Here is a 12,572-nt window from a genome sequence, read left to right as displayed (position 1 = left end):
ACACCCCTTTATTCAGCCTGCAGTCTAGAAAAAACTCTTATTTTTTCTGGTCTGGACACAATGCCAGAAATCTGCAAGGAGACTGTTCCTTCCTCCTGCCTGTACCAAATGGAGGCTCTGATGCTGAGCAGAGCGCTTGCAGGAGAGCACCAGCAGGATGCATTGGCAAGATAGCCAAAGGCATTTGCTTTGGGACAGCTGGAGGGTATCTGTGAACCACAAGGCTCTGTTCTCTTTCAGCTGCTACAGTTCCCTTTCTACTGAGTGCAAAAAGGAGGATGCTGGCCGCTCCTCATTTCTGCATTGCCAGTCAGAGGGTTATGGGGGTTTTTTAATTCAAAGCACCTTGCCCAGGGAGCCAGCTCCCCACCATCTCACTACTAGGAGCTAGGAAGCAGAAATGTTGGTTGTAGCTGTGTTGGCCTAAGTACCAGGTTCTTTGGGTAGATGCGATATCTTTTATTAGACCAACTAAGAATTTGAAAAAAAGTTCTTTGCAAGCTTCTGGGCACAAACACCCATCGTCAGGCATAGGGAGACTCTGCTGCCGTTATGTTCTCCAAGGTAGAAAAGAAGCAAATTTACAGCAAGCATATCTGGGGTATCAGATGTCAGGCAGGTTGTGAAGTGTCATAAATCCAAAGTCAATATTAAGTCCATGATTTTTTTGTATCCAGTAGATAGTAGGAACCAGAGATGGTGCAGGATTCCTAAGTTTTCTATGTTACTCCTGCAAAGGTTTCCTGTAAATGACCAAACTTAGTACATGCTGAGTTTGGGCCTTTTTTTTTTTTTTTTTTTTTAAATGAACTTCATGTTCCCTTCTACTATGCTGACCCCTAGGAACTTTTGTTCAGTTAAGTGCCCAAAGCCATAATATGTCACTGCTCCCAGCACTCAGACCACAGCAGCAGTGAGGAGCAAGTGGAACAAAGGAACACAGCACAATCAATCCAGTGCATACTCATGCTCCTTATGATGCCATGATCAGTGCCAAAGAGTTATTTTTTTTACTATTGATGGAAAACAAACAGGTGCTTAAAAACAGCTGACACCCCACCCCTTCAACTGCAAAAGCTTCTCCCAACCCAGGATATGTCAGCGTTCCCTGCTAGTTCTGTGGCCCAGGGACAAACAAACACAGTACCAATTTCCTAATGTCTAAGCCTCTGCCTGGTGTGAAAACTTAAATTAGATGGTCTTTACTGCCAGGAGCAGGCTAAACTCCACACACAGAGTCAGAACCAATTACAGCTGCAAACTATTAGGGAATACCCAATAAATCCTTGCACCATCATCCCCACCCACCAGAAGTGCCACCAGGTCCCTTGGAGGCAATTCTCAAGGTGTTCTTATCCAAACGGCAGGCTCTCCAATGGACAGGCACCCAGGTCTTCTCCCATCAGGACAGTATCTTCTGTACTCTGTTTCAGGCACCCAGGGAAAAGAGTTGGGAATTTACTGCAGGGTGTGTTAGTATGCCAGGAATAGCCACAGTAGTATGGAAGCGTCCTGCTGGCAAACCTAGTTTAAATATGTCCTTTCCAGCACCCTGGTACTCAACAGGGGCCCAAAGAGCTGAAGCTCAGGTATCTGAACAGGAAAGGAGAACCTGGATGCAGTAACTGGCAGAGATTCACTCTTACACAAGAGCTGGCAACCTTTTCAAGCCACAGACTACAACAACCTGGCTCCAATCAGGGCAGCTTTGGGGACATGTCACTAGTGGAGGCCTTTCCCTGTGCCCAAGCTGAAGCCAGGCACCTGGGAGCTCAACCTGCACTGTTGCTACTTCCCCCTCTCCCCATCCCTCACCTTCCAGCTGCTATATGGGCACAGCTGAAAGCTGTCCAGCCTCAGCACAGCTCCTCCCTGCTCAATGTGAGCAGGGGCATGGGCACAGTCAAAGCCCTCTGGTTCCTCAGGCTGCTGGATCCAATGGCTTCACAGGCTGGTTGCGGCTTGCAAGGCTGTAGTTTGCTGACCCCTGCTCTAATATACAGCCAATATTCTCAGATCTTCTGCCACTCTTCAGAATTGACAAAGGCAAGTTTGTCCCCATCAGCAGAAATTCCACCTGGATATCTGGGTTCAGCTGAAAAAGCACAAGTTAAATTACACCCTCAAAAGTCAAAAGGCCTCTCCAATTCATAATGGGGAGTGGTGGAACCAGACTTTTGAAAGTCTCCAGCACATAACTTACTGGCTCTCTAGCAAAGACCTGGAACACCACTTTCTTCTACACTGGGGTATTTTAAGAATACTTATGTATGTTGCCTTAAACAAAAAGCCATGCAGTTGAGTCAGAGCACCAGGAAGGACCTCCATTAATGCCATTCCTCTTCTGCCACTTTTCTTCTTCAGGAAGAAAAAAGCAAAAAGGGAGCAAAGCCAATTTTACCATGATTTTTTTGTGAATTGAAAATAAAAAGTTTACTCAGCATTCTGAGAAAGATTGATTTCAAACCCCAAAGCCTGGGTAGTTGGTAATGAAAGCAAGTAAACACAGCATTCCAGCTTTGATAAAAATTGCAGTTTGCTAGCATGCCAGTAATGTGGGGGGAATCCGAGTTTGTAAGAGACCATGAATAACACCTTTGTTCCTGTGTAATATGATTGTACATCACTTACCTCCTGCAACTGACAGGTCTCATCACACAGAAAACCCCTTTTTCTGGGTAGAATAACCCACATGATAACACTCAAATAGTCACTACGTCTCAGCTTATAACTACTGAGAGGCCAAACAAAGGCATCAGCATCCTTTCCTCTCCCCTTTCAGAAGCTGACTGTGCTCCAACCACCTTCCTCTTCTTCCGCAGTAGCCATAGTAGATAGATAGGGTCATCAATAAGGCAGGAGAGCAGAAATACCACTGATGACTGTCAAGGTCAGAAGGGAGAAAGTTCCAGCTCAACCAAGCACGTAAACCTACAGTCACCCCTGAACCATGCTACCAACTCCTTGGCCCTACAGGTTAGGCAGATTATGGGCACAATGCATACCATCAAATGCACAACCACAATTAGGAAAATGCATTAATTGAAACCCCTCGATAGTTTTTGCATAATTCCTTGTCATTACATGAAGTTGCAAAACCTCTGCACTGTAAGTCTGCCCAATACTCTTTCCAATGATAAACTGATTACAAAAGGTTTGAGGCTGAACAGGAGTCATTTGCATTCACTCTGCAATGGCTATCAATTCCTGTACTTCTATGGGATCCTCATCCTTGTTAATTGCCAAGTCTGATTTAGAGAGGTCCTCTAGTGACCCCATGTTATTCCTACTAGGGGTGCACCATAGAGATGTTTTGGGCCAATACCAATGGCAGATTTTTAATGAGCTGTATCAGCCAATACCGATCTGATTCTGATATGCAGCCCCACATCTTGGAGACCGGCATCTGGCTGGTAAGTCTGTTGTGGGGAAAGAGGCAACAGGGAAGGAAAAGGGTGTGGAGGGGGTAGATCAAAGCCCCTGCAGTGAGGAAAGGAGTGGAGCTGGGGTAGGGGCAAGCACTATACAGCCAGGGGCAGGACACAAGATAGAGCCCCTTTTCTGGGGGGGGGGGGGGGGGTGGGAGCAGTGACTCCCCACCACTGCACACACCTCAGGAGAGCATAGGGAGCGTGTGCCCCCGGATGTGTGTGGGGCTGTCCTTGCAGGCTGGGGTCAGGGCTGCGCTGGGCTCTTCCCAGAGTGGGGTTAGGCCAAGCTGCACTTGGGGCATGCAGCAGCAGCACTAAGAGCGGTGGCTAGGGTGAATTTTGGGGTGGCTCTAGCCCCTGCAACCTCCACTCCCAGCACCGCCACTGCCCACCCTGAGTGCAGCCCAGCCCTGCTGGGAACAGCCCAGCACAGCCCCAGCCGCAACAGCAGCCCAACCTGCTCCGCACACAGATCTGGGAGGGCACATGCCCCCCATGCCCTCCCAGGGTGAATACAGCAACAGGATCTCTCCTCCGCCCCCCACCCCTCCAAGCCCCCTGTGCAAGTCGCGGCTCTGTCCCATGCCCCACCCCACCTGCTCCAGTGCCAGCCCCACTCCCCACCTCACTGCAGGGGCCTTGATCTGTGTCCCCCCCATGCCCCTTCCCCCAAAACAGACTTAACAGTGAGATCCAGCTGCTCTCCATATTATCAAGCTATGCTGTGTGCTGCACTGTGGCTGTATGGATGTATGTGGCATTTATCAGCCACATCAGACAAAAAGAGCTGACTGCCAATACTCTCAATTTTCTTCAAATCAGTGCTGGTCTGATACGGGACCGATGCATCGGTGCACCTCCTATTGCCATCAGACAAGAACCCTGGCTGCAGTTTAGAGGTGCTCCCTGTGCAATATCACGATCCCCTGTTCTGAACACACTATTCACCTGGAACAGTCATTCATACCTTGATCATTTCTGGACACCTGGCAAAAGGCGAGTCTCAAATGATCCACACGTACACCACTTCCTAGGTGGGTTTCCAAGTGCTAAGCACATGGACAGCTGAGATGCAAGTAACAGTAAGCGATGCACATGCTTTGATATGTGCAGAACAAATGTACTAGGCACACACAGACACTGGCATCTTTGCTGGTAACAAGCTAAAGTATGTGCCTATGCCATGCTTATTAATAATGACTATGCTAGATAAAGAAGTGGGGTCAAATTTAATGCAGTCCTGAGCCAAGTAAAGGAGAACAGCAAAGAACCCAGAAAAAGATGATGAAGCCAGGGGGAAGAAACATCCACACAGGGTAGCTTTAGGGTCAACAACTCCATACCAACTTTGTCATTTGCTTCTGCTGTGTTCCATGAAAGCTCTAAATCTATGGATAAAACTACTAAATAAATGGGAGCTGGGGGAGGGGAGAATACATTTTTACTATAATTCTAGGAGGAAAATCTTCAATAATTAGAGGTGCACCGATATATCAGATTGGCACCAATAAAAGGAAAATTAACATCATTGGCTTTTTTTGGCTGGTGTAGCCAATAATGTCACCAATAAATGCCACCTGCATGTGCAGTGTGCATGCAGCCAGGAATGCAGCTTGGAGAGCAGCGTCTGGCTGGTAAGTCTGTGGGGGAGAAGAGGCATGGGGGGTGGCAGATCGAGGCCCCCTCACAGTGAGGGAGGGAGTGGGGCAGGGGCTGGTCAGCCAGCGCAGTAAATATAACCCCTGGAGTGGAACAGAGCTGCAGGCGGCTCATCCAGGGGGCATGTGCTCCCCATATTTGTGCATGGGGTGGGGGCGGGCTACCTGCTGCAGGCTCAAGGCTACGGGCCATGCCAACCTCCTTCCAACAAGGGAGCTGGGCTGTGGTCAGGGCAGGGCAGGCAAGGGTGGCTATGGGGAATTTTGGAGCAGTTATAGCTCATCCCATAGCCACGCCTCCCAGCACTACCCCCACCTGCCCCAAGCACAGCCCCAGCCTAGCCCCCATGCCAGGAAGAGGCTAGCACAGCCCCAGCGCCAAGCCCACAGTGGGCAGCCTGCCTCTGTCCAGCACATATCCAGGGTGACACATGCTCCCATGCCTCCCCTGGGGTTCTGCGCAGCAGCAGGGAGCTGCCCCCGCTCTCCACCTCCTGCACCTCCCGGACGAGCTACTTGTGGGGTTGTATTCAACCCCCTGGCTGGGCAGCGCTTGCCCCTGCCCCACTCTCTCCCTTACTGTGGGAGCCTCGATCTGCACACCACCTTCCCCCTCCGCCTCCTTCTATACCACAGACTTACCAACAGGAGGCTACTCTCTAAACTGCCAGGCTGTATTCCTGTATGTTAGCTATTGGACTGGTATCAGCCAATATGGCTGGTTAATAATTGGCCATTGGCATTAGCCAAGAAAAATGTTTCACTGTACCCCTATCAATAAATCTTTCCAATTTGGGAAGCAAGCAATTCTGATGATACTCTCTGGGCACGTGCCATAACTACAGTGCATTAATGAACATGTAGATGCACCCGCTGATTCCAGAGTAAGACCACTTTAGTTGCCCTAGAGAGGGGATTTGAATGTGATAATCCCAAGATTTCCAGAGCATGCCAGACTTCTCTAGTAATCTACTTACTTACCGGGACACAGAAAACACCCTTTCCATCTTCTTTTCTGCATTTATTTTATTTTCAGCTTCAGAAGTAGAAAGGAATTCTTACAAATCTCAACCAATCAGACTCTCTCTTAGATGATGTGTGTTCTTTTTAAGTTACTGCCAACTTTTCATTACAACATTACTACAGCCATAGGCCAAGCTACAACAGTTTTGACCCCCAAGCTGTAGATCTCAATGAAGAACTTTACACATTTTAACACAGTGATACCAAATTAACTATTAGGTATCTAAATTAACAGATTACTGGCGTTAAAATGAGCCTGCAGACTTCAACCACAATCTCTGAAGCCATTTGCTGTGAACCTGCCGGAGTTTAAGCTCATCAGAGCCACACTGTTCTACCACCTGAACTGTACTAAAACACCAAGACATATACTGACATATTGGCAATTTACCCTAGCAACTATATCAGATTTGTTCTAAAGGTGACAAATATTGGCAGGTGCAAAAACAGCCACCCTATGACTTGCGTCACTACAGTCCAATAGCTGTTTCCATAAGAGCAAAAATAAAAACACTTCAGCTCAACTTCAGCTAACATAAAAGTAACATTCTACAGTAGTTTCTATCAGGGACAGCCTTTTCTACTGTCCCCCATTCAACATGCAGTTCCTCTGTTAAATTGCCTTGTTCCAATCCACAGATGGAAGCATATGAGAGAGACAGGTAAAGTAATCCCTCTATGTACTTATTATTAAGCCTATAAGAGGCTCTTGTCCTAAACTATACTAATTATATAAATGCAAGTTGATAATCTCCTACTAAAAGCTTCCCTAACAAACGGTTGTCAAAGTCTGTTCACATCACCTCTGGGAAAGGCAAAGTATAAGTTACGTGATCTCTAAATGTTTCCTCAAATGGTAAGCAAACTTTACTGAAGTCATCCATTGTGACTGGACAAATGTAGACAAAGGCATATGTACACGTATCAATACAGGGTATGTCAACACTGCAATGCAAAGAGAGGCAGTTTAGCCAGGACACAAGCAGTTTAGTGTTGGCTGACTCTTTGTTTAGTGACCAATCACCTCAGGAAGTCTTGCAACTCATCCTAAGTCCCAGGACACTGCAACCAGATTGCTACCAACACCTGTGCTAGTTTGCAGCTAGCTTGGTTATGTCTACAATATACTGCTGCCATTGCAGAGTAAACCAGGGCTGTCAAACTTGTCAGGCCCCTCAAGCCAGATCCAGACTGTGGTGGATCCAGACCCCAAGGAACTTCATGGCCCTGATCCAGATCCACCTGCAGCAACATGGTGAGGAACTGGTGCTCACCCTCTGCTGCCAACATGCATCCACAACAGGGCTCCATACCCTAGATCTCAGCAGTGCACACCACCCACCCCTGTTGGTCCTGCCTTCAAGTTCCCAGCCTCTCACAAGCCACATCCATTCTGTGGACCATATGTTTGAAATCCCTGGTATAGATGTGTCCACAGACTGGAAGACGCAGAAAGGGGTGTCAAAATTTAGCCCTCCAATGCTAAGTATCCAGATTTCCAGGAACTCTGAATTAATTCATTATGGAAACTGCCAACTGACCAATTCCTGAAAAATTTAAATAACTACTAAGCTGTAATATTTCAGTGACCACTAATTAATATTTAATTTAGCTTTTAAGATCAAGTAACATCCCAGTTCAGACCAACACTGAAAGCAATTGCTCTCATGCTAACTGTCTTTTAAACTCAGAGAAGCCACAATAGTGCATGAACTGCAAGCATACAATCCATAGTGACACGTTAGCAACAATGTTTTGAACATGCAGCTGGCCAGTCACCCTCTTCTATGAACATTATTTTTATCATAGAAGCACAAGCACTTCTTACAGTACTTCTCACCCAAGCATCTCAGAGCACCAAGTATACTTATTTTACAGATGGGGAAGCTGTGGCACAGGGGAAATTAAGTGGTTTGCTGAATATAGCCCAGCAGGCCAGTATCAAAACAGGGAATAGAACCCAGGTCACCTGCACTCTTTTAGTCTTATGGCCTCACTGATGCACTCTTCCAACCACCCCACTCATCTCTCCATCCACACTGTTCTCTCTCATTTTAGATTGCTCAAGAGGATCATTTTGGTTGAAACTGTTTAAATATTTTAGCTACACTGAGAGAGGGGTGCTTAGCCATGGTAACCTGAAGTCAGGCAGAAAACTAACTGGTGCACAGGCATGAGCTTCTGTAGGCAACAACCTACTTTGTCACCTAGAACCTAATAAAGTAGGCTGCTGCTTACAAAAGTGCATGCTTCTCTGAACCAGTTAGTTTCCAAGGTGCTACCCTGTCCCACCCCATAACTATATTTACATTCACCCATACACTCCTTTGTGATCTCTGCTCTCCCATGCTACCCAAAAGACCTCAGGTTCCTTCTTCCTAGCATGCTGCCATTATGATAACTCATGGCCATCCAATTTATAAGCAGCTGGGAAAAAAATGCCCATGGGGCCAGGGCAAGCCACAGGCCCCTCAGGCTGCACAGACACCCCCAGCTGCTGTACTACCAGATGCCACCCCACAGCACTACACTTCACTGTAAACCCCACCCTCCACTGCATCATACACTGGTGCAAAGCCCCCCCTCCCCCCCCACCGCACTGCTCCCACGCACAGCTCAGACTCATCCTCAGCTCCCCGGAGACCACACCATGCTGTACTTCTCTGCCCCCTGGCACAAGGGCAGACAATGAAAACTGGAGCTTGGAGACTCTGAATGCATTCAGCCAGAATGATTTGGAGAGCAGCTGCCAGGCAGGAGCCTAGGGGCAACACTTTAACCCATCAAAGGCTGTGTGTGGTTCACAGGCTCCCAGCTAGACGGTCCTGTAATAGCTAGTGAATGAGGGTATAACTATATAAGAAGCTGAGATTGCTATTAGGTGGCAATTGCTATGTAGCTGTAAATTACTGCTGTACATTACTATTTTAAAAGTGAGCTGTTTTGATTTTTAAGGTCTGCATTTATTGATGAAACCAGTTAGTCATGGGCACTCTCTGCCATACAGATGGCCATCTAGGGCAGCAATGGGGGTTTTGTTTGTTTTAATTATTAACCATTGAGCAGCAACAGAATCTTCCACTCTCTTGCACAAAGATTTTAAAGTACCTTGGAGAAAAAACAGGCATGGATCTTCACAGTTCTCCTGGCTGAAAAATGGAGGCTTGGAGAAATGAAACAACTTGGATAATTTTGCTCTCATGTTCCAAGTAAGATTTTCAGCATCTCACTAGAACAAGGATGGCAAAAATCCTTTCACAGGAAAAGAGGATTTGAAGTAGCACGTTCATGACTCATAAATTGAGCCCTCCTCCTCCAACTCTGGCAGCACTTGCCAGTGCCCAGGCACAGCAGGAAGGAGCCCTTTCAGCTCAGGGAGAGGAACCTGCAGTAATTCACTTCTAGCAAGCCTGGGGGACAGTAGCAGCATAGGCTTCAGAGCAGACTGCATATGGTCACAAGCCCCTGGAGATGGGGGCCTGGAGTTAGCACTGCACACACCTCCCCAGGTGCTGCTACCCAGGCTCACCCAATTCCAGCTAGTGAAGGTTGTTGGTCTTCATGCACTCGCTGGGTGGGACAGGCCTTCCTTGGGTATAGGACCATGGCAAGTGCCTAGCAAGCCTACAAGTGGGAACACTTGGCTCCCTGCACACTTCTTGCCTGCACCTCTACATTTCTTCACTCCCCTTCCTCCAAGGGGGGCACCCAACAGCTTGAAAGCCTCCCACCTAGAGCAACAGATCATGAGGCATCCCAGGAAAGCGCTAGCTCTTCACTGTCCCTCTGCTTTTAGAGTTTTTGAGGATTACAGAAAAAATGCTAGACCCATTTTCCAGGTGCAGAGGGCTCAGAAAGCACCCAACCGGCCAGCACAGCTGCCTTCAAGCCTGCAGATCCCGCCACGCATTTCCTATATCGCGCCACCGCGCAATAAACGGCCACCCCTGCCAAATCCTCAGCCCCCCGTTCAAAAAGGGCTCCACCGGCCACCTACACGTGGGCAACAACCCCAGGGCTAGCTCCCGGTCAGCGAGGTGTGGCTTCGGGGCGTCCTGCCCGGGGTCTGGTACGCGGAGTCTCTCCCGCTCCGGGCAGCACGATGGCCACGCGGACCCTGCCTCTCCCCCGCCAGCGGCGCGCGCCTCGCCAACGGCCACTCACGGGTCCATCTCGGCGCCACATGCGCACCAGCGCAGCCCCCCAACGTCCGCCGACACCCGCCAGCTGCGAGCGCCGCTATTTCCGGGCGCGTCAGCTGGCGGCCACACCCCCCTCGGCCACGTGACTCGCGCCCGGAAACGCCAACAGCCGCGCCTAGAACGCGCGGGGGGCGGAAGTGACGCTACTGGGTGCTGCGAGGGACATGGGGTGGTAGCGGGGCTGGTAGAAGGCGGGGCACGCGTGGTGTGCGCCGGCCCCGCCCCGAGCTCACGTGATGCTGTCCCCTGACACGTCACCCACGACTGGGAGAGGAGGGGCGGCCACGCCCCGCCCCGCCCCCCCCCGGAGGAAGCGCGCGCCTACGGGGGGGGGTGTATACAATAACATGGACACACACAGAGAGACCGGGTATATATACACAGATACATGTGCATATGTGTGTGTATATACATATATTCACAGACATATATACACACATATTACATATGCATGGGTGTATACATATGCATATTTATATATATGTGTGTGTGTCTATATATATTCTACAACCATATTTACACCTAAACACACACTCATACTGGTGTATATACACAGGTGCACATATACATATATATATCACACATGCATGTGTGCATGCATGTGATGTGTGTGTATGCATGTGTGTAAATCACATCACCTCATAAGAGTGTCCCAATCACCAGGCCAACATTTGGAAGAACTGTTCCAACCCTCTTTGTGTTCGACAGTGCAGAGAAATAACATCTATATATGCATATGTGCAGAAGAGGCACAGAAGCGTAAGGAAAGAATATCAGAGGTCAGGACCTACCTGTGACAGTATCCAACAAATCAGATGGTGCTGCCCTTGCGACACTGCTCACACCGTGCTTTGGACAGACGGAGCATTTGATGCGCTTCACACACTCCAAAAATAGCAGAAGTGTTCCAAAAATAACTTTCTAGGAAACAACTACTATTTAGAAGAGCTTCAAAATGAAGTGTTTGCCATTACATTTGCACAGGTTCTGGAGTGTGTCAAGGGAGGCCTTTGTCCTCTAGCATCTCAGTGCTCCTCATCCACCACTGCCAACCAGGGGAAGGGGGAGAGCAGTGGGGCAGACTATCCATAAGTACTCTCCTAGGAATTAGGCAAGGAGGAACTTAAACGACTTTCACCTAGGCATTTTAGAACATTTTCCCCAGGAAGACCTGAAGTAATTGATTTAATTTACTAACTGCAGTTCATAGTGTTTAATGAATTTTAGTTGCAAGTGTGCACCATATTTTGATTTTTAAAAATATCTGTATCCAAAACCTTAGCTTTATTTAATAAATTTGAAGTGCTGGTTTTGTGGGTTTAATTAAATTCAAGTTGCTGTCTTAATGCAGCTTGATACAGATGGGCTAGCTGGCCGTGACCTAGCCCAGGTGTATTGAAAGGGCAAAGGATGATTGGAGGACTTGGGATTCCCTTTCTGCACCAATCTGGTAATGATTTGGCCCAGGGCTTTTGAAGGGGTAAAAGATGATTGGAGGATTTGGGATTCCCTTTCCACACCAATCAGGCCCCAGAGACTCACCCCCCCCATGTCCCCTGATTGGCCCCTTGGGTCACTGGGAGGGGTAGTAAAAGGGGCAGTGTAGCTGACTCTGAGAAGACCTAGAGAGGAATAACAAGGAAGGGGCTTCACAGAGCTGAGCCAGTGGGGCAGATGCAGTGCCCCAGAAAAGCCTGAAAGAGCAGGACCCGCAGGCAGCAGTAGGACCCTCAGCAGTGTGGCGTGTGACTGGCAGGAGAGGCTCCTGGCTGGGCTCCAGGACCCCCTACGACAGGCTGCAGCCAGCAGGAGAGGCTCCCCAGCTCCAGCCAGGATCTGAGCAGCGACCTGAGGGGTTCCCAGCTCTGCTTCCAGCTCCTCCAATCGGAGGCCAGGCAGTTCAGTGTGAGGCCAGGGCTCTGGGAAGGTCAAGACCCCTAGCAGGCTGTAACATTGCCACCACTGGTAGCTGTGTGGTGATATTTCTGCCCACAACATGGGAGATGTGAGTTCAGGTCCCACTTGAGGTGAGTGAGATAGTAAGAAGTAAATCTTCTTGCAGGGGAAAAAGTCCATTGTGCTTTTCTCCCCCCTCCAGGTACCTAGGCCCTATATTTCCTTGTCACTTGACATTTTGTGCCATTTTATATATCACCAACCCATATTGTTTGTTCTGCTCTTTGAGTTTTATATTTTGTTAACTCTGTTTTGTCAATGATTGTAAGTGTCTAACCTTAGTTGAATCCTGCCCCCTTGGG

General features: G+C 48.6%; 1 protein-coding gene across 2 annotated transcripts in view; it reads right to left on the bottom strand.

Moving 5' to 3' along the window:
• TMEM181 (transmembrane protein 181) overlaps positions 1-10,411 on the bottom strand; it is a 52,214-nt gene extending 41,803 nt beyond the window's left edge. The window contains exon 1 of one of the 2 annotated variants that reach the window (XM_090042166.1): positions 10,277-10,411. In XM_090042166.1, coding sequence (XP_089898292.1) covers positions 10,277-10,284 — 8 coding nt within the window. In that variant the 5' untranslated portion in view covers positions 10,285-10,411. Of the gene's footprint in view, positions 1-10,109 lie in introns of both variants that reach the window. The other variant, XM_090042174.1, reaches the window with a different exon arrangement.
• Between the last annotated feature and the right edge of the window lie 2,161 nt (positions 10,412-12,572).

This window comes from Crocodylus siamensis, chromosome 1 (assembly GCF_052110815.1).
Source record: "Crocodylus siamensis isolate JL-2025a chromosome 1, ASM5211081v1, whole genome shotgun sequence".
NCBI classification, from domain to species: Eukaryota; Metazoa; Chordata; order Crocodylia; family Crocodylidae; genus Crocodylus; species Crocodylus siamensis.
Note: the sequence above shows the minus strand (reverse complement) of the source record. Positions and strands in the feature narration are given on the sequence as shown.